The 23,695-nt window shown below is 39.8% G+C and overlaps 1 protein-coding gene across 1 annotated transcript in view; it reads right to left on the bottom strand.

Moving 5' to 3' along the window:
• Positions 1-23,695, bottom strand: part of brinp1 (bone morphogenetic protein/retinoic acid inducible neural-specific 1) — a 98,186-nt gene that overhangs the window by 45,243 nt on the left and 29,248 nt on the right. The window contains exons 3-4 of the mRNA XM_068574362.1: positions 8,501-8,691; positions 58-227 (exon numbers count right to left, since the gene is read on the bottom strand). Coding sequence (XP_068430463.1) covers positions 58-227; positions 8,501-8,691 — 361 coding nt within the window. The remainder of the gene's footprint in view (positions 1-57; positions 228-8,500; positions 8,692-23,695) is intronic.

Here is a 23,695-nt window from a genome sequence, read left to right as displayed (position 1 = left end):
ACAACATCCTGAGTAAATGTGTTTGTATATGCGTGTGCATGTTCAAGACGCACTGACCTTGATGGCATTGGTGGAAATTTGGATCTCATGCAGCTTCCTCATCGTGCCGTCGCGGTCGATGAAGTAGGACGAGGCCAGCTGATGAAGGGCTTCCACGTTCTGAGTAGCGTTGGCGAGCTTCCTGTCCAGCTTATTTTTGGCCAGGTACATAGTCAGTGCCTCCTCTCCTACAGGTAGCACAAGGACATGGACACGTGATGAGGATGATACATACTTACTGACTTGGAGGCGCTGGAGAAAAATAAAGTATCAACGCTCTCAATTAAAGAAATTATCCTGAATTGGCTCCGTGAATAAATAACGTGAGCGTACTGTAGATATGTGCGAATTGTCCGTTATCTCTGCAGCCAATGGAGCTCCTACAGGAGGGATAAGTCAGAGGTCTGAATACCAACGCAAGCAGTTTTAGCTTGAGAAACCAGATGCCCCAGTTTTCCAGGAACAGTGTCTGTATTCACTGCTTCATCCCCGGCTGGCATCATCCCCAGAAATGTCCCCGGATTTACCCCTATTGGGATGGCATTATTTCCAGAAGAGGTCTAGTGATATAGAATTTTTACCTCAATACCACAGGAATGTTATCCTGTGGAGAACAAATATATCACATCCTGTATTTTTCTTCTTTTTTTTTTCAGCTATACCCCAGGCAGTGGAAAGTCAAATTGAATATGAAAACAGAAATACGAAATAACCGATTGCAAATATTTAATTAGTGCAGAGAAAATGTGTCAAATCGCAGGTACGGGAGGCTGGTGTGGAGCCACTTGAGGAGGATTGTACCTGTTTTCTGTCCTGTGGCATTTTGTGGCATGTTATCACAGTCCAAATGTGGGTTTTTTTTCTGTCTACTGGATGATAAAAAAAAATTACCCGTGCATGGTTTAATCAAATTACTGACCCTGTCTGGTGATACTAACACTGCCCAGAGAGGTGTGAGCACATTGTTTTCTTTCCTTTTTCCCACTGTTTTTGGACTAAACACCTCTGCTTCTCTTCTTTCCAACGTTGCTTTTAAACCACAGAATAATATTCCACATAGCAAAGCTGTTGTCTCTTAAAATCAACAAGCATCTGTTGGGGTGTCTTGCTGGCATAGCGATCTGCCAGAATTAAGCCCCCGAATGAGCCATGATTGTTGTTGTTGCTGTGGTTTCTGAGATAGTTCGCTGTAGATTTGAATGAGGTGTAATGTGTAATCATTTGCTGAGGTAAAGAGGGAGTGCTCCCACCTCCAGTGTAAAGTGAAATACAAAAAAAAACATGTCCCCTGTCATAAGGTCACAACGACTGTGAATGCACACACAAAATCAGCATGTCTCTAATCTTGCTCTATAAATTCAGTACTACGCCCAGCATTAATATTTGAGCGGTGAGAAATGAAAGCACATAAAGTGCACCCTCACTCTATTTGTGCACAGTATGCACTGTATGTTATGTTTGAATGTCCACAGGACAACAGTGTGGGGGAGATTGTATTAGAGTGAACCACTGACCTTTGTGTAAGTGTCTACCACAAAAAAAAAACACTCGAATCAGTAAAAAGGGCCAAATATTTACGGAGCACCAGACAATCTCCATAATTTGCATATCGTGTGTTTGTTTGTTGACGCGTTATGAAGGGTTGAGTTGCTCATTCTTTACACATCATATTTTTCACATCTACAAGCAGAAACTGACGCATTAAAAAGCAAACAAGCAAACGCCAATTTGCTCCCGCAAGCTCACACAAACTTGCCTTTGAAGATTACTGTTCAAATGGCAAACCATATGCCTGGAACTCATTCAAGAGCACGTCACATATGTTCAGGTTTCTAGTGATGTGAATGGTTATTTAGCCCCCAGCGTTGCATTGGAATTGGTCACTTAACTTGTGGTGACCGTGGCTAGGGGTGGGTGGCAGTCGGGGCCGATGTCTCATGCCTGGTTAGAGTACAAGCACTGAGGGGACGAGTCCCCATTCTCTGATGGTACCATGCTCTCTCTCCCTCGGGGGGTTGGCAAACTTACTTATACACACTTGACTTACACTACTGCACACGAATAACAGCCGTTGATCTGCCCTCTTTTAAAAGAAATACTCCGTTGAGACTTGGTGTGGCATTAAGGAGGTCCTCTGTACATAAATACTAAGTGGTTATTGCTGCTGGTCAGGCAAAACCATAACCTCCGTGGCTTTAAAAAAAAATCATCTGCGTGCACCTTTCTGAGAGGAATACATTGTGTTACATTATTACGGGGCGCCTTGCTGGCACTGTGCCAGAATGAATCAGCCCGCACAGAGATTCAGTGTTTCAAGCAAGCGGAGAGGTATATTTAAAAACAATGAACTGTTCCCCCATTAAAAGGAGGATGTGTGTTTAAAGGCATCTCCTACGCATGTATTTCTTTTTTTCTTCCTTTGTAGTGTGTGTGCGCAGGTGGATGTCAATGAGGGTGAGGAGTGCAAGTAGGTTTTTAAAGTAATGGAATGGCTGGGAGTGCTCAATTCGGTGTTAATGGTACATGTGTGGGTCACTTTATGGACAATGTTAAGCTACGCTGTTTCCTTCTGTGCAGGGGAAAGACGCTAATTGATTTGCTGTTGTTGTGTTTTTCAGAATATCTTTAGTAGCCACAGATTCAGAGCATGAACACACAGATCCAAATAAATGTGTTGCAACATACCCTGATTTATTATTTTATGCAGCTAAATTTATGTTTTAGAAGTGAAAAACGTGTATTTCAGAACAGACCCAGCAGAGAGCAGTAAAACCCAACCAGGGCAACTTATGGAAACATATGATAAACATCACAGATAAATGACCACTGATTGTTGTAATAATATATCTCTGAACACAGCTGGATACACTTTCTTAAATGAACATAATTACTGCATACACATATTCAAATGTGTAGATGAATTGTTATCTCCAATGTTCTACTCAACTATAAGAAGACTGTCTCTGCTTTATGCAATCGATATTCGGAAAGCGGTGCTGCTGCTTTGAGATAGCCACGCTCTCAATGCCCAATGGTGCCCTGTGCTTTTTCTGTTGGCAGCAGAACAACAGCAACTACTAAAGTTTTGTGGCAAAGAGGTATCATTGACAGCTTACACAGCGCATGTCTTCCACCACAACCCAAGGCACAGCCAGTGTTCTGCATGAACCCCGGCCTCAGGCTTCAGTGACCACAGGGCATTTCAATAAACTACTTCTTCCTCTTCCGTGCTAAACGCATAAGACTGTTGCAGGGAGAAGGTCTCCGATCCAGCCATGAAGAATGTGAATTCACTACAGAGGACGAGGCAAATCAGTCCTCACTTGCTAAGTCAGTACCTCCTGCATGGGAAGTCTCAAGCTCATCGTTAGTTGTGGTTCAGGTCTGCCTGACCTGAAGGTGATGAATTATGAAGTCAGAGCATATCTAGTGGCTCCTCCAGGCTCCCAACATGGAGGATAGCAGTGCTAACAGTGCTAACAGAGCTAACAGTGTCAACCAGAGGGTGGGTGCTATATTTTGTATATATAAATGGCCTTTTCAAAATTGTGGATTGTGGAATTGGATTTAATGGCTTATCTTTCTTTCTACACTTTCATGTACATTTGCATCTCTCTCTCTCCCTCTCTCTCTCTCTCTCTCTCTCTCTCTCTCTCTCTCTCTCTCTCTCTTTCTCTCTGGACCCTATGTACAAATACCAACAGGATTCACAGTGAGACAGCAGCAGTCTCACTTCAAGTGTAAAACCGTAAAAAATGTCAAACATATAAAGGAAGGAGGATGACAGATGTGGTGAAATCGGGCTCTCAAAGCTTTAGCGAAAATGCAAATATGCCCTTCACACTTTTTTTCCTATGCAGTACCTTCCTCTAGTATTTATAGACCGCACAGCTTTGAGTTTTCTATGCACAGCGTGAACCCGGGACGCAGCGAGTTTCTATGTTGCACTTCAGAAAACACATCCCTTAATGCCCAAAGACAGCACGTATGCCAGAGACCTGACTATGAGGTCGTTCAAATGCTCAGACGACAGAAAGGCAGCAGGTGATTTATTAATGATTTCGTCAAACATCTTTAGCAGACACTGTCAGTCAGTAATGTCAAAAGAAAGTAAGTGAAAAGCTGCCTTTTTCCATCATTAAATATAGCCCTCAAATATAGAAACCTTTATAATCAGTAAGTAATATCTCCATAAATCCAGACATAAACAACGGGTTTTCAGAAACTGCTTGTTTTTTTTTGTCTGGAGCTTTCAGGCTTCACAGAAAACAATGTTTTTGACTTAAAAAGGAGCCAACGGACAATAAATTACAAACAAAAAGATTCATTGAAAAAGGTTACGCTCAACCAGTCAAATCCAAAAGCAATACTCCACCGAACTTAAAGGCTTTAGTTATAAAAACGGACTCAGGGATGAGGTTACATAATAAGTGGAAAGGATTAAATGAGAATGTCTTCACCCAAAAGCCACAGCAGTGGTCAGCTGTTTGAACAGCGTCGGTCGATGGCAATTGCAGAGGAAGTGAAAAGTATTGTTGGACAAGTGCACGACATCAACACAGGAGACTGTGGTACGTGTGTTTTTATGTGTTACCCACCGGATGTTTGTCAAAGGAATGATAGGAATAATGTCCTTTTACACAAGAACAATACTAATACATCAGGAGCCCACTCGTCACATTGCTCCTTTCCACTCTAAATGATACCTTTAACTGTAGGGGCGTCAGATCCTAAAACATTTGATTTATACGAGTCATTTTGGAACTGAATGAATGTATCACTCATGTACGTGTAGAGCAAACTATCCAAGGCAGTATGAAATAGAATTAAAGATAACAAACGAGAGAGTACGATAAGACGACGGCTTTCACATCGATATGATGCTACCCAAATATGCCCATTAGGATTATATTATCATATTTGTCAGAGCTCATCAGCTCAGTCAGTTCACCCAGTTAGAGAAATATGTGGCACTATCACCAAAATAATGCACAATTACAAAATTATTAGGCAAAAAAAAAAGAAGAAAGCAAGAAAAAAGATTGTGAACAACCGTTTCCACTCAGTTCAGAGGAGGAAACCTTAATGGGGCTCTTCACACTTGACCACTCAACTCTACGTTGGATGTGGAAGAGAGCATTCAATGCTTCCCTCTCAAGTGTATAATGGATCAGGAGACCACAATGTGTAGGTCGCTAAAGAGAGAATTAGCCTCTTCTTCTTACTTTATCACTAGACAGGTGTGCACATTTACTGCTTCATATAACTGTGTTCTTTAATGGGCAATCCCAAGATTGAGATAAGAGTGTACTGACCCATAACTTAACACAAGATGGCCTCAAGGTTATACATAATACGGTGATAACTCAGAGGCAGAGAAGAGGAGGCTGAGGTTAAAAATTAATGAAAGGCAAGACATGTAAAGAAAAAGAGGACAAATATAAGGTGATGCAATACGATGAGATCAAGAAGGATGCTGTGGTTGAAAACCACACCGGGATCATTTTTGTGGCTCATTTGCCCAATTTTTTTTTTTTTTGCCATCTGTGGCAAAGGCATCCTTCATAGCTGAGACACACTTAATTATATTTTACCTTCATATAATGTTTCAGAACTATATTGTATTTCCAATTTCCAAAATTAGTGTCTCGGTATGAATTACCTTCCAGAGGAGTGTAGATGACGTTGCAACTCTAACCCTTTGCACTTGATATTCCTCTGCACCGTTTAGCTAAATTATTAACACCTTGTCTGACATTAAGTAGATTGCAAGATTTTTAAATAAAAGAAGTCTCCTCCTGGATTAATTTTCTCTGCCAACAGTTTTGGCATCAAAGGTTCTGGGTATCTAGGTTTTCTAGGTTGACCTAGAATAGCAGTTTTAATTTGTTCTGTAATTAATAATAAAGAGAACAGGCCAATTTTTAATACAAAGGATATCCCTATCTATAGGTTAAAAAAAAGTCTGCAAAATGAACCGCAGTTTCCCACACTCATCATTAACCCTAAATGAACTTTCTTGCTAAACGTTGGAACAAATATTCAACATTAAAACATTGTTAGAATGTGTTAAGGTCCAAGTTCCAATTATGCCTTGTACAGTGTTATACTAAGGAGAAGAAAGACATGACAAAAAGCAATATGAATATTTCTCAAAGGCCTTTGATCGTGAGATTACAATGTGACAACTCTCCAATTACACAACTGGAGTGACGACTTGGCTATGTTTCATGCATACCGTTATATAATACAGAGTTTGACTAAAAGAGCAAATCATCATTCTAATTATATCTTTGAAATGCAATTGGCAAAGTAATCACAGTTACTTGCCTTCATGTGTCCCTCAGAGCTTGAGATAGGATAAGAGATTCGAGGGAGAAGCCATTTATATTTAGACTTCGACAGCAGCGGTGCTTTACTTTTATTTTGGGAAGCACATCCAAAACACTGAAATTAGGCAATTGTGTTGTCTTTCCACAGTGTTTGTACTGTAATGTACTGAAATATATATTCCCAACAATTGCAGGGTTTTTGGTGGTGGTGTTTTATTCAAAAAACAAGTCAGGTTGTATTTTAAATCTATGTCTGTTATTATGCAGTTGTGTGAAATTCATATTAGCATATGAACGTTTACAGTTATGGCCAACAATGTGTTAAGTGAGGTCACAGCGAGTATTGACCACCTGCTTCTCATCAGTTGGATACCAGTGCCCATGTTTTATTTATTCCCTCCAAGTGTTCCTGAGATATTACTTTCACAAGCGTGGGGAAGACGGATGGACAGATGTACAACCCGAAAACATCAGGTCACTGTCGGCCACGGCTGTCGCTATAATAATAATATATCTGTACACGCTAGTTTCTGAAATTTATTATTCTCTATAATGAAATATGTTGTGTTATTCTCTAATAACTCCGTGCTTGTAGATTAACCAGAGCAATACACATGATAATCATCTTCTCCCATCTACCTGAAAGCTACTGTAAGTACTCATCAGGTAGATTATCTTCTGATATTATGTGTATGACTGATAATAATGTCTTGGTGTGTTGAGAATTAAATCAAAGCGGTGTTGTTAGAACCTTGTGCATACAGGCAGCTGATTTAGAAAATGAATTTCTAAAGCATCCTGGAATCAGCATGTTGTTATCACATGTTGGTCTTTCTAACTATTATATAAAGTAAAAGTACTAATTTAATTAGGCTCTTATCTGCAGGTATAGTTGCTTGTCTGAGATACATACTGATCATTTCTCTCAAAAGCAAAACTATTATTTGTGGGTCCTCTCTATGTGAAAGGTGGCAGCCACACCTTGCTCCCCAGGTGTTGAGAGGAGATGGAGTTTAGTGACTGTGGAATGAAGATAGTCCTGTCATATGGCTTTCATGCAGGTTTTGGGTCACTGTCCCGTCGGAGTGGGACTCACCAGAGGTCCCACGATATTATCACCATACTGCGATATATTACCTTTTTTTTAACCTGAAATTGTCCCCAAAGGAAAAAAAATACATTGATTATATTATTCTAGGACCAAAATTGTTTTTGAATTGATTAAATAAAAGATCGATACAATATCACCACGCAAAATATCGCGATACTATGCTATATCGATTTTTTCTCCCACCCCTACTGTCCCACTGCAAAATCCACTCAAACCAGATCAGATGCTTCACTTCGATCAAATACCCAACCTTGCATAGCTGACAAAAGCACATACCTGTGTGTCGCCATCACTACATATTCATATGCAGGTGGTACATGCTGTCACATTCATTTCTCATGAAGCAGACTCATCAATGTAACGATATAATTACTATGAGCTTAACTAATGTGAACCTGATTCAAATTTTATCTTTTAAATCTAGTGGTTGTTTTGCCGGATGCACAACTTACTCACTTTATCATGGAGTAAATGGATTGGAAACTGCTCCTCGTTCATCAATTCCTCATTCATTTGGCTTCATATGGATGCAAGTGCTGCGCTGGTGCAAATATGTCTCATGAAATGGTTCAACCAATCTTTAACTGCAGTCACTTTAAATTGCCCTAACCTTGCTGAGAAGAAAAAGTTATTTGGTCCGTGAAAATGTTTCGAGTATGCTTTGTCCTGCCCTCTTGTAAAGTAGCTGAATATTTGCTGTGGGAGAGTTTTTGCATCACCCTGGAGAACAACTTGGCCTCAAACTGCTTCACTGAGCTGTTTTGACTTTGTTGCAAACGGGCAGATGAACAATACAGAACACCGTGGTGTTGCAGTTTCAAAGTGTCATCATATGGGGTCATTCAATCGTGATACTTATTTATAGATATTAATCGAAATATTTCTTCCGTAACTTGTTGAAAGGGGTTTTTGTCTTATTTTTTTAAGCAACCCGCAACCCATGTGAGGATTTCATTTTAAACCAATGTGCAAGAACGATTAATCAAACACAGATGGGAGCAGATTAAACGTCTCTTACCTCCAAGAGTGGCGGAGATGAGAATGTGGGTTCCATATTTTTTAATGATGGTGTCGATGAACTGTTGAGTAGTTGGTCTTCGGCCCAGCAAGCGTACGCTGCGCTGGAACTCAGGCATGAGCGGCACGGGGTTTCGGATCAGGTCCCTTCTCTCGATTGCTGTGTTCCTCACCTTCCAACGTGCAAATTCCCTGACGATGAGAAAAACAATTGCTCACACCAAAACAAAGTAAAACAAACACTCTCAATGACAGTCGAGCGGTCACACATTCGTTCCCTCGACCTGATCTCGCAATACGAATTTGAGGTAAAACGATACACATCTGGTTGTGCAAACTGTGGTCTGGTTAAAAAAATGAATGAATACAATTATGAAATGAAATAATAAAGACTGGAGTAATTCAATAATATGCAGCAGTTCAGAACTCCCAGATCTGAAAATTGACATTAAAGTATGAAGGTAGATTTATGTCTTTATTACGCGAGCAAATTTCTGGTTTGCAAGTAAATTATCTGACAGCAAATCGCAAATCTTTGCTCTCAAAAAATAAATCTTTGCTCTAAAAAAAAATAAAACATTGCTCTCAAAAAATACACACTCTCAAAATGTATTTGAGAACGTGCTCTTTTTTTTAAGCGTTTTTTTTTTTTAGAACAAATATTTTTTAACTGAGAGCAAAGATTTGGGCTTTGCAGTCGGATAATTCACTCACAAACAAGAAATTTGCTTGCACAATAAAGACACAAATCAACCTTCATTCCGAAGTTCCTTTAAAGTGAAATGACACATGAGACGCAGAAGCTTTGCATTCATCTCTGCTCACTAAGCTCTCATAAAAATAAAATCAGTTTTTTGGATTATACTTTGACTATTGTTCTGTGATGTTCATGGGTTTTCATTTAATGTTCTCAAGGTCTTTTGCTCTGTACAATCTGCTAAACTGTGCATCACCCCAGACTTGTTGTTGACTGCTGCAGCTAAAGATGCACTTTGCTGCGTCAATATACGAAAAAAAAATATCCTGAAAATATTTGTGTTGATGTTCATGATGTTTGCTTCCGTTCCCGCTGAGACGTACATCAAGGAAACATTCCCACAGACAGATGTTAAAGGCATCTCTGTTTCACTGAGGGTTCCAGAAAGAAACAAAAATCACTGTCCCGAGGGTTTTCATTGGGGAAATGAAAAAAGATGGCACTCTGTTATCGCGTCAGTGGCTAATGCTCGGCATACGCAGGTGCTGAAAGCCAGCGATGAGGTATACATGCAAGTAGATTTCTTTGTGTGAGAGAGTTTCATACAAATTGTGTTATTGTTATATATAAAAAAACATTCTTAGATGTAATTCAGTATATAATTGTATATCTGGGTGAGACAGCAAAAGAGGATTTTTGATGTATTGGTTCAGTCAAAGGAGCCGTCATTTAATGCAAATTGAGTTGGGAACTGTAATTTGTATCACCATCTGTTCTTTCTGACAATCACAGAAATGTTTCTATTTCCATACGGACTGTGCACATTCTCACACAGCACTATCAAACATGAATATTTGCATGCTGATCTCTTATTGGGGTTGGATGTGTGATACATATGCTCACACCTTCACCTGAAAAGTGAGATGTAAACATTGAGGTGGCATACGTATAGAAATGTTTACACTCTTCACGGCCCAGGCTGCTTAGTTTTCAGACAGGAGGGAATGTGATTTCCTGATTACAAACTTAGTCTGAAAAGCATTTCCTCAAAATTGGCTTTAGATTGAATTTAGATGATTAATGATGCAGACTCTGTATGAACGATGAGCCCAATTACAGTAAGTGTGTGATTTAAAGTGCAATAAAAGATCCATCGAGATGATAAGGGATTTTGTTTGTGCTTGATGCACAAAGCAAAAACCCTTATTATCTTGATAATTTCATCCTAAAATGGGCTCTAATTGAAATCTCATTTCTGTTTAATAAATGCATATACTTCCTTATAAAAAATTATGTTTCAAGGAAACGTTTAAAGAATACACAGAATGATATTAAAAGGAAGCATGCAACTTCAAATGTAATGAGCTAACTCCTTTAACCAGTGAACTGAAGTAAATATCTGTCGCAAAACTGTTCTTTAATCATAGATTCAATGTCTGCATAATTCATTGATGTGTTGCCATATTTCTATGCGCTGTAAAGAGCAATAGATGGTCGTATGTCTGTGGGAGAATATGATCCGATGATCCAAACTATCCAGATTGCAATCAAAGCAAATCAAAAAACACACGAGAGGTTAAAAGTGAGTTTTAGAAGCTGGTTCAGCCACATGCAGGACCACTCGTCAAGCAGCTAGCTTACTGCAGCTAAGTGAAATTACACATCTGCAACAGCAAAACATTATAAAAGTTTGTTGATCCTGTGGTTTTATGACCCAAAAGTGCTACACACATAAAGCTGCATCTCCATAACAGCTTCATCCTCTAAGTATTTCACCTCAAAGCCCTCCGGGGCTCCTAATGAATGATTTAGCCCTGAATATGGGTCCCCTCAAATTGATGATCGGCTACTTCATTTGAATTCTCTGACACGCAGTCAGCAGTGTGTCAGTCTGCCTGCGCATGGCTTGACAGCAGCTTTTCAATGCTCCATTCAGCACTCTGTGTTAGCATTGAAAGTTTGATTCCTTTTTGCCGGTCGCCCGTTGCGTGACAACACTACTTCAGGAAGTAGCCAACATTTCAAAGGTAATATCTTGACAACGTCTTTAAAGAAGAGTGGAATTTACACATTTACACTATCAAACAAGGGAACGTACAGTGTAAGAATGAGTGAACAAATGTAGACATTATGACAGTATATAATGTGTAATTATTTAATATGTAAATGCTTTTTGGCAGATTTGCAGAGGCCTTCTTTTGAAAGGTTTGCAATTCCTCAACATGGCAAAGACACAAGTTCTTATCTGGCGGGCGGTTTGACGGCGGGGGGGGGGGGGTAATCCATGATCTAGCTTCATGAGAACTACACGTTGGCAGGTATTTCTGAAACCTGGAGCAAACGTTCAAGAGACACTGTCAGATTTGCAGCAGATGTACTAAAATGTCTCCCTTTTCATTCTTTGCCCAGCTCGCTCACTGTATCTCTCTGCTGCCATCTCCCTCTCAATGGATATCCGTTCATTTTCAATCCTCCTCATGGCTTCGTCACTGCCAATTTAAATATAAAACTTCATATGGCAGCCATATGTACTTGAGCCCTTCTGGCCCAGATTAGGCATGCCAGCAGATGGAACCTGCAACATGATTCAGTGCTTTACTTCACAGCTCCAAGACCGGTTTAATGACCTTTCAAGGGAAGTTAAGAGGAGATAAATGGCATTGCAGCAGCGTAGGAGCAGCAGCATAGGAGCAATATGGCAACCTAGGTGATTATTGCTTTATGGTGGTCAAGTAACTTGTGTGGGAGGTTGGGTACATTACATTTCCTTCTGTGGAAGTGTCTGTGAGCCACAGAAAATACAGAATACATAATATGGACAAGGGGGGAGGGGCTGAATAAATATGTAATTACATCATAAACACTTGCAGTAAATGGCAGGGAGATCCTTTTGTATCTGCTGAAGCATGTCATGGTTGTGGAGGCCCATACGACATGCACTCCTTAATTCTCCTCGTAATTTGCGCTCATCGATCCCACATGCATACGTTCATGTATTTACAAGGAACTTTTTCCACTCAGAGTTTCCTCAATGATACAGGAGTTTGTTTTTCTTCTGGATGAATCCCCCTGTGCGCTCACTTAGACCACCATCATCTCAGCACAGTTTAGTCCAATAAACATGAGCGCTGGTTGCTTGGAAATAAATCATTGTAATCAAAGAAACTAAACGTCTCTTCTAAAATAGATCAGAATGACTCAGAATGAGAACGGTTGCTCTAATAAATGTGATGGCGGCTTTGCCATGTCTGCAAAGCCAACACCTCAGCAATGAAGCCAGTACAAGCAGCTTTGGTTTGCTTTGGATGTCTTGCCTGAAGAACTGATAAGAACAAATGACTACGACTCTCTGTCCGAGACAAATTACACAAAAGGCATTTTTTGGGAGTTAACTGGATGTAAAATGCAATGTATAACTAGGATGGTGGAATGAAAACCATTTCAGGGCTGTGACAAATCATTCTTTGCATGTATTCATCAACTGTACATTATGCCGATTCAACTACACCGTTATGCTAAAAGAAAGAAATAAGACAAACTAATCTGACATCAGTAATTAACCTGAAATGCTTTGAAACAAACTATTTGTAAATTCAAATAGTTGGTCATGCAGGTAGATACATAATGGTAGATTAACCAGGAGATACAAACTGCTAAACATTGAAGTTGCAATCCATCAGATTAAACTATGTTTTATATTTATTGTGAAATAGCCTTTGTAATTAAAATTCAGTAATTACCTCTTTGTAAAGTAGTTCGTAGAGGCAGTGTCAGCTGTTCCTGCACTTAATTTAGATTACAAGTCCAGCGTTACTGTCCGCTCCCCTAACACTGCGACAGACAGTATGTTCCTGCTTCACATTAAAATCATTCAACTGGGTAACGCAAGGTTTGTTTTATTATTATTTTAATGTGAAACAAATCCAATGCAGTTTGAGATATTGCAGGGGGTGATGGAGCAGGATGGACCCAGACACAGTAAACTGTTACATGAAGAAATAAAACCCTCTCTCAGCGTGGTAGCCACCCGGCATGCTGTTGAAAATGACTCTTGCCAAATGCAGCAGGAAGTCAGATTGTGGTGAGTTTGCACGGACACATCCACTGTGGCGGCAAAGTTGTTGTCTTCTGTTACATTTCGGAGGAATCAGCTATAAATATCCATGTCTTACAAATCACCCAACCTTCACATTATACGATTTTAACCACAATCCATTGCAGTTTTACTGCGTGAAAAGAAACAAAAAAACTACACATCATATACCCACATAATGTGCCTTTTCATACATATAGCATCGTCGTAATTAAATATCTGTGAATCTGACAACGATGTCTTAAAACAACAGTTTCAAAATATTGCAAATATGATCATAATACTTTTCTACGTTAAGCACGACCGCTTAGACAGCAATTATTTTACTCACCCCACGAGGTGTTGTGAGTATCACGGTGCTCTCCGTAACCATATTGGCTGGAAAGTGTTGCTATGGCATGTCATCACACCTTCCAGGCAGCGTGTTGTCTGCTTCAATAAGAATTGGGGAGTATTGACTTTGAGTGAATATTCCCTACAGCTCTGACAGGGGCAGGAAACGACCATCATACAGCCAGTCACCACAGGCGCTTTGTTGATCCTAGCACTAAAGCCCAGATTAAAAAAACCTTGAGAGGGCATGACAGACATTCAAAGTGGGAGTGTGGCAGCCCAGAGGAAAGAGCAGCACCGTTTTGCTGAAAGACAATCTCTAATTAATTGAAAGGGAAACTGGCGGAGCAGCACCCAGAGACGACGTGTTCCTGGATGCGTCAGAAATGACAGCAGAAAACAATAAAAGCAGGAGTGTCAGGGAATTTTATAAATTACACAACTTGGCTTCTTGTTCACCTTTGTCCTCCTTTCATACCGAATCAAAGTCTCTACAGTTAGATAAAATACATATTCAGGAGGAAATGTTGTTCAGTTACGGCTCAACCTTTGTCAGCTTGTGGTAAGAATCATGAATATCTGACAAAACGCCCTGTGCCATTTTCTCTTAACTCGAGGCACACAGATGCCTCTTTATGATGAAACGAGCTAAATGAAACTGTTACACCGAGCGATAAACATGTTAGTGTCGTCAAAACACGCTGACTTTATTTGAAGCAGACAAGATGCCGTCATAAAGGGCAACAGAGTGGCACAGAGCATTTTCAAGGGAAATGTAACGTATGCACCTGCTGTAGAAAAAATATAACGCAAGAACAAAAACAGGCCGACATCATTCTTTTATCTATATATATATATATATATATATATATATATATATATATATATATATATATATATATATATATATATATATATATATATATATCCCCCAAATATAGTTAGAGGGATATTTAAAGCACTCAACATACAGCAGTGTCACTTCATATTATGCAATATATTTCAAGATATTGCATATTAATATGCACTTAGTTATTCATATGTGTTAGCTCTGATGCTTAAACATGTAAAACACAAATAATGGAACTTGGTTAATTGCATTTCTTTTAAATAATGTTGGCTAATTACTGTACTGGAGAATTATAAAACTTGCTCTAAAATGTAATGAGGTCATTGAAGCATATGTTTGACTTTGTTCCAAAACTTTTAATGTTGCATTTATAAATCACAAGTTAATTTCAAATGTTTAATCACAAGCATGCTACATATTGTGAATTTAAAAGGTGTGATACTGACAGTCTGGTAGTTTATGATTATTCATAGACGAGTGTGACTCATGAAAGTGGGGTCGTGTTAAAGTTCTGAAATAAATACATATAAATCTTTCTTCTAAATATACAATATTTATAATTCCAGAAGTCTTACTTTATAAAAGGATGTTTTTAGATTTACTTCATCATTATTATTTAAACTTAATTAATATTCCATTTGAAGGCTTTAGCAGCCATTGGGCTCACCATACAGGACTACAATTCCCTTCTCCTCCTTCACGTTCAGTATCACGTCGTGTGTGTCACCTTTCACTCGGTACATGTTTCAGATCTAGTTCTCATTATGTTCTCCTATTCTTGCTCATATTCCCATGATACATATTCAAATGAAAGGACTAAATAGGTGTGAAAGCTGTCATATATAAACGTGGCTTTACCTGTATGTGAAAACTAATACACTCGTTTATAAAAGCAGAAGTAGACGAGTGGACAGGATGCGTTCTGTGACAGGTTTATTTTTGTAAGTGAAACAAAAAAGTTTAATGTTGGCGTGAGCAGACAAAAGCTTCTTCTGAAACAAAAACTTAAATTATTATTATTATTTTTTCTAATTGAACTTGAGAATTTGTGTTTTCTCCTCAATATTTCTTTTGTTTTCATGATGCCTGTGAAATACAAATCTTCAAGGAATTAGCAGAATGTATCTGGTGCCACTGTGAGAAGAAAGCATCGATTTTATTGCTTTGATGAAGAATGAACCTTTCATTTTTAGTCATTTGTTCCACTACTTGTTTGTTCGGGGTGACTTGACTAATACTTCAATTGCTGGTTGAAAAGGATACAAAACAACAACATCATTTTGATCTACCTTCGTCAAATTTATTGTCAGAAAACAAAACACTCGAGAGGGTAACTGTCCATATCAAACCAGCAATCAAAGAGTGAATACATCAATCGCCGCCTCTCTAATCCCTGCCCGGAAACTAAAGATCATCTCCAGCTGAGCTCAGGATAGCACACAAGGCTATGCTAACCATGCTAACCTGACCTCCATTTTACACAGTAAAACCTCCTTGCTTACAATTCTGCAAGGTCATTTACCAATTCCAAATATCTGAATTAATATATTTACTTGTAAAGCTACATTTTAGCATAACATTGTGACACGGACGCTGTGCTTATGCAAATAGTCTATTGCTATGATTAGCATTAACATAATGATCCATCAAAACAACCATTAAAAAAGAAGAATAGCAATGGAAATGGCAGAGAATGGCTGCTTAATCACTGCATGGGAGCAGTTTATAGTGGTGCACATGCATCTTATTAGCCCCTGGGTTGTATACACTTGTTCACTCCACTTTCCTACATGTGTATGAGTGAACGAGAGGTGAGGAAATCAGAAATAAGCATGCTGGAAAGGCGAGGGCAATTCATGCATTGTGGACAGGCACCGCTTTACGTTTGTGTGCCTCCTCCACGGTGACCTTGACCTTTGACAAACTAAAGATGATCAATTCACCTTTGGACGTTAGTGCCATATTTAAAGACATTTTCTCCAGCCATTCTTGATATGATCATCACGATTACGGGACAGATGTGTGGTCACAATGACTCTTCATCACTGTTGTATTTGATTCTTTCAAGAAAAAAAAGAAATCCTCGCCGGCATTCCAGAGATATCACTCACAATAATGGTCTGTCAATCATGGACGGCCATTTACAACATTTGGACATAATACATTCATCCAAGTCTGAAAGGATATGATTATTGCAACTATTTAGAAACAATAAGGGTTGAGACATTCATTATGAGCCAAAAGACTGAGGATGGGGGGATCATCCTGACCATGATGATCTCATTTGACTACGGCCATTATACTATCTTGTTAAAAATAATTAGCAAATGATCCTCCACATGGAGATGTTGCATTTTAGCGTCCTACATTATGTACGAAACATTCCCGAGACATCATTGATTGAATCGTTGCCACACTGCTCTTTGTGGAGCCACGCTCAGCTGACTGATAGTGCTGCACCATGAAGGGCCTCAACAGAAGCTGCAAGGACTGGGGGGAGACTTTGATCCAATAATGGAAATTCCCCCATGAATGACTTTGTGAAGCGATTTTGCCTTCCCACACAGTATTGACTTATTCCCTTTCATTCTGTACATGGTGTTCCCACACAGAAACAGTGCGGCATGATCTCATCTACTTGGATATGATATCTTTTCATGGATGTCAGTAAATGGTATTACGTCTGCATCGCCATGTGGACCAGAAGGGTTTATGAATAAACATGAGTGTTGTATTTCGGAAACTGCCTCGTCTGTAGGACAACTCGTCATGGCTACCTACAAGGAGCTTTCATGATTAACATGGTGCAGGAGCTTTTTCATTTGTCCAGTTCATGTGAGTTGCCAGTGATGGATGAACACTTGAGGGCAAGCACCTTGTAAAATACATGTTATTAAGGTTGTCCCTGACCTATGCCTCATGATTAACAAATTGCAAACTATTGAACACTGCCTACTACAGTAAGAAGCGTAGAGAATACAATGCTTGTATTTAAACAAAATCAGTCCAGAAAATAGTATTTATGAACTGCATTGGGAGGGATAGGTTTATGTGCATGGGAAATATTAATAGTATAACCGTATAAACAGGTATTTCTTTGGGGAAGGCCCCCTCATTCTGAGACTACAGCAGCCTTGTTCCTGTACTGCCTCAGTATTATGCTGCAGTTTGAAGGATAAAAGAGGGAAGAAAATGCCTTTCATGATAAAAAAAGGAGGCAAGGCCCAATAATAAATCAAACAGACAGAGATACAATTGAAATCCTGTATGAATTTCAACCACCAAGAACCATTCAAGATGTTATAGAATGAATCTTAATCCTATGCACCGGTGCGCGCTGAAGGACCACGCAGAAAGAGGTGGGACGATATGTTGGATGGCCCGAGCTGTTTGCTTGTGCTTGTTTTATTTATTTTCACTCCAACACTGGCATGGGCCCCATTTCTAAACACAGCAGTGTAAATACTGCAGGAAATCCAAGGGGCTATTTTGAAATTCTGTTATAGTGCTGCTAAAAAAAAATCCGATGCCATCAGCAGAGAGGCGATGTAAAAATATCCAAGTGACTGTTCCGAGCTAATGGGTTTAGATACAATGAGGTGCGTGTCAACAGTAAATTGTTTCAGACACACTGTCAATGTTCCCACATGTCTGTCAAATTAATAATCATACAGTAGACTGTCTAACGGATATAGCTGCATCTCTTTCATCAAATATAGAAAGATCCAGTAAGGCAACAGACATTTTTGACTGTAACTGTGTTGCGTTGCTCATTCTGGTCACATGACATCTATTGCTTCTGTCCATCCGGGTGGAGAGATCCTCCTCTGTTGCTCTCCCGAAGGTTTCTCCCCCTTTTCTCTTTATTTGGGGGAGTTGTTCCTGATCCGATGTGAGGTCCAGGGACAGGGATGTTATGTGTACAGATTGTAAAGCCCTCCGAGGCAAATTTTGTATTTGTGATTTTGGACTATACAAAATAAACTGAAATTGTCCTTACATGCACTAAAACATGATGTAGTACAGAACGCCTCCCTATGAGGTCTTTGATATGATATATGTTGTGAGTAATGGTCTTAAAAGTTTAAAGATATGTGATGGACTGGTCTGTTGGCTGTTGCTAATCCTGCCAGAATGACCAATGCTTTTTTAATTTTTTTCCAATAACTTAGCAAAAACAACTTTTCCCCTCTAACGTTTGCTTGATTTGCAAATTGCAACATATTTCAAAGTCATCAGATCCTGTGACATGATGCCTGCAGTGTCCATCTGTGTAAAATGGTGGCATTTGGCCGATGCTGCTTTCATTCCAGAGGGGCGGAAGGAAGGATGGACGGAGAGAGAGAGAGAGAGAGAGAGAGAGGGAGAGAGAGACTCAGTTGCGTATTCAGGATTAAGTCAAGGTTACTGAGATGTACAACATCAACACACATGAATAAATAAGGCTGCTGTCAATCTTACAGTGTGCGGGCTCAGTTTGTGTGGATTTTTTATTTCTTCTGCCAACTTTTGTATGAGCTGGCACATTTCAATTTCGGTTTCTCTTTTAAAAGGTTGTCTTCATTCAGTAAAGCTATTTGTGAGGTCCAACCAGAGATAGAGAGAGCTGAGGAGGATTAAATAGACGCCTGCCCAAGTAAATGAATCTGTAATTGAATTGTCTTTAATTTTGTGTCTGCAAAATATCAACTTAACCCACAAGGAATCCTCAAAAGGGAAAATAAAAGGGGAAATAAACAGGATATGTCTATTTTACTTACCACCACAATAGCTTAATGTAACACATGCCCTCTGGCTATCCTCAGTATCGCTATATGTTTGAAATTCTTATTAAAACAATAAAAGTGTTTCCCAAAATTACTTCCTCAAATGTTCAAGAGATTGTCTGGATACCGAAAATGACACTTCCTCCATATTCTTACTACGTTTAAGTTGCGCAGTTATTACCCATTATGGAGCGTATCAGGAAATGGAATGTGATTGCCTAAATGGAATATGATTGCCGGCATAATAGCTTTGTTAGTGCACTCTGTAATTGTGAGGAGGCAATGAAACGAAAATGGATCTAATCAAAAACAATCTCTTAATTCACTTTGATCTCAAGAATTTGATGGGACATGGTGCCGGAAGCGAATGCACGGGTGAGTGACATGAGCATGTGTTTGAATCTAATTAACTGTGTAATGTGGGAAGTTCTGCTGATGAACTCGTCCGACTGTGTGGGCAAGGACTCAATGGGAATTATGAGCCGAGGCCCCGCACAACAAATAGCAAAATATGTTATGACACAGCATTCACCAGAAGCCAGTGCAGTTCAGGAATTGACTTCATTTTTTCCCCATATGCTTCTATCTCAGTTCTCCTGTACACAGTTTACAGCTGATGAAACACTTCATCACCTTCTGCATCCTGTAATGAAATCACCAACGATGCTTTTCCAATCTACATATAACACAAAACCGACCAAGGTCAAGGCATTCATGTAATAAAAAGAAACAACTGCTTTTGTCAGTGCCCGAGATGCCGCTCATTGTATCCCATCTATATTCCGCTGAACTCAATTTGCCCCATAATAACAGTCAGCCATACCCCAAATAAAACAGCATTATGTTGATGATTTCTGTCTGTATTTATTGTTTGTGTAACGCGTTCAATAAATGTCAGCTCTTCCAATTTAATAATCCCTTTATCTTTGTAGCTATCCAAAACAAAGCTTCTTAAAATGAACTTCAGTGTACCTAAAATACTTCTGTACTGTCATACGACTAGTACTTTGTATGGTGTTAATATCAAAACAGCAGATACAAAAATATGTACAAACAACATGTTTTGTCATGTTGCTAATAATTGTGTCAAAAACTGCAAAAGGTGCTCAGGCAAATACAATGATTTGAGGATATATTTCAGCACCTTGGACAGAAAGTTCCCTGAAAAAAATCCTTTGGATGCAGTTCAAATGCTTGACATCCAATACAAGTGTTATTCATTGGAACGCTTTTCCAAGCTGTACTGAAAAGAAAAAGAAGGATGTTACTTTCCTGTTTGAGTTGTGATATATGCTCAATGTCACACATCCAAAAGAGAAAAATCAGACCTCAGTTGATCTTGAGGCTTTCCATTCAATCTCAACTCATCCAACACTCTCAAATGGAAGATATCACATACAAAAAGGCCTCCGTGAATCCATTTTGAAGAAGTAACTTCTCTGGGCATTTCTACAGTACGGGACACCGTGTCATAAACATTTAGGGTAACGTGCCCGACATGGTTCAAGTATTTCTCTGGAAGTGAACTGACTCAGATGTTTGTCAGGAAGCCGAGAATACACATATATGTGTTTGTGTAGGTCACACAAACCTCCAAAGCTGTGCCCTGACTGCAGGACAGAGAAGAGAGTAAAGATACCCCTGACGAGGTTTTCTGCAGAGATGCTGCGTGCGCACGCGTTTAGACCCGTAAAGAGTATTCAGGAATTTGTAAATATCTCAACCCACATTTGTGATTGGATTCCTTATAATCCTATAATTACGTTTGCAATAAAATGAACTCCCTCCACCACACCTACCATAACACGGTCTGCCAGTCCGCAGGCACTGTGCTTCACTATGCGACCATCATGCACCACGGAAGAGGTTTGCGGTGACCCTCAGGCCAGCTCAGGTCTCCTTCCCAGCTAATGTCCACCAGCAGGTTCTCAGTTTGCCTTCACAACAAGCACAGAGGACCATTAAAACCACAACACCTAGCAGCCTCGACCACAATGGAGGCATTTGACGCGGCCCCATCTGGATCCCGTGTCCCCAGCCTGCACATACACCTCCAGGAGTTGAGAGTTGAAGATCTCATGGACGGGGGCCTCAGCCAGACCTATCCAGTTCAACCTCACGACACTTTGAACTGATATCCATCAGAGCGTTTAAAAAAACTCCAGCAGCACACGAGAGGTCACCGGGAAGCAAGTCAGGAACTCAGAGAAAACCGGGTTCTCCCAGCTGTTGTTTGGTGCAAAAGCACAAACAACAGTCAACAACAGAGACTTCCTTCCAGCAGAAAGCAGTCACATAGAGGCTCCCCTCTCTTTCCCCTGGGGAAACTCCAACACAGCGGCAGTGAGATGGAGGCTCGTGAATATCCCCATAACCGCCTGGCGCCTCTCACCTTGGGCCTCTCTGGAAATGGATAGTCTGTTTGGGTCAAGAACCAGTGCCATTCCAGTAAGTGACCCCAATCATATCGACTTGATAGCGCGCCACCTCCTGCACCAGCTCCGTTCCAGAGAGGTGACAATCTGCAATGCGCTAATTATTGTCTAATTATATGTCATTTTTTGCCCATATATTTTATAATTAGAATAATACAACATCTGCCTGGTGTTCTGTCTTAAAGCATCTGCAAAGTGTTGATAGTGAATTCAGTTCGTTTGACCATTTCTTAGGACTTGGAAGTGTTTGTACACGTACAGCTTGATTGACATTTCCCTGACCTTTAAATAGGGGTTGTGTTCTACCTCTTAGGTCCACCATTACACTTGTGATTCTGTTGAATATAGAGCTAGGGGATCTGAACTCCACCTGAGCATGTAATCGACACAAACAAAATGAACCAACGAATAGTGTGATTCCTTGGGCTAACTCTTGGCGACTGCAGAGTGTAGTCATTAAATGGATCATGTTCCTTTTTCTTTAATACCATCATATAACGCACCTTTTTCTGATTTACTCTTAAAAACGCTGGCCTTACTTTAGTGGAATTTTTTTATATAATTTCCAGCTTGGCTCAATATATCACAGAAATATGAGACATGGCTGCTCCAGTCTCATCTCTTCAGAGCTTGTTGCACTTGGTGATATTGCAATGCCGTTCTCAAGGGAGAGTTGCACAGGCGTCCCACGCAGTGAATTAGTCAGTGCTTAACCCTGACAGTTTCTTCTAGCCTCCTGTTTCTTCTCTAATTACCATCCCTTCCTCGCCAGTAATTAAGTCGTCCCACAGCGGGGGCCTTTTTACCACTAGGTATAAGAAGGGAAGCGGCACAGAGTTACTCCCCTGATCAGCCTATGTTGAGTCTCCCAACAGAGGTTCGGAAATGCAGATTAGCACCTAATACGCAAGTAATGCTCAGGTGATTGTAATTGTAGTGTGGCCCCATCGCGTTGAGTTTTGTGTATGTGTGTCTGTTTTCCCCATGTGTAAAAGAGAAAGAGACGGATGAAAAAGAAAAATGTATTTCTGTGTGAAGCAAGTTCATCTTCTTGCACTCTTTGTCTTAGTTTCAGTTGATCCTCATGCGCCTCAGTCTGTGACATTTTCCACGCTCCACAGCAACAAACAACACTGACACTAATTAGAACCCACATTTTTTTGTTTTGGAAAGAAAAAGAAAAAATGTGATGGTGACAAGCTGTGCTGGGATTGGCTGATTGGCTGAGCTGGTGGTGGTTGGAAGTGGTTACTGCTTTAGTCAGCAAATGAAAACTCACGTCTGCTGCCAAAGTGTGAGGTGACAGCCAACATTCTCTGTGGTGACAGCATCTTCATGAGTCATCGAAGCTAAACTGCATGATCACCTCGTAACATTGTCACAGAAACTGCACAAAATGTATTTATTTCACAGGAAGTGTCTCGTACGCTGCGTTCAAGAACTGGAGAGAAGACCTAACGTCCTTGAGGATGAAATGCTCAAAATATTTATAGACATGAAAAATAGTTTATTTACTATAAACTGTTTACACTTTTGGGCTGGAATAACTTTCACTGACAATATTATTGTTTTCATTTCAAGGAAATTACTTCTTTTTTGAAGGTATAATGGGTTTGGGTTAGGCTTAATTTATATAGAATAGTTTAAATTGTAGTTTAGATGATGAAGAAATTGTACAAAGCTATTTTTTATGATTGTATTTTTGTCATCCCTCTATTATTGTTCCACTCAACCAAAGTGTTAGTCCTAAAGAAATTGTCTCTGTCACCCTCCCACAGCTGAGAAAATAATGAATGAAAAAGTTATACATAAATCAAATGAATTTGTGTCACCCTCTGAGCATTGGTAAATAAGTGCATGGATTAATAAGAACGCTGGGTTAATAAGAATGCGGGGTTTCACCCAGCATCCCTGTCTAAATCCTGGATATGGATGAAAGAATTTTGACAGATGATAAACACGATTTAAGCACAGCTATGATGACACGCGGAGAAAGCATTAATAACATCTTTGTGGGTTTTT

The sequence above is a fragment of the Clinocottus analis genome, unplaced genomic scaffold (assembly GCF_023055335.1).
Source record: "Clinocottus analis isolate CAN_PGR_092001 unplaced genomic scaffold, fCliAna1.0.p SCAF_13, whole genome shotgun sequence".
NCBI classification, from domain to species: Eukaryota; Metazoa; Chordata; class Actinopteri; order Perciformes; family Cottidae; genus Clinocottus; species Clinocottus analis.
This window is presented reverse-complemented; position numbering and strand designations above follow the sequence as displayed.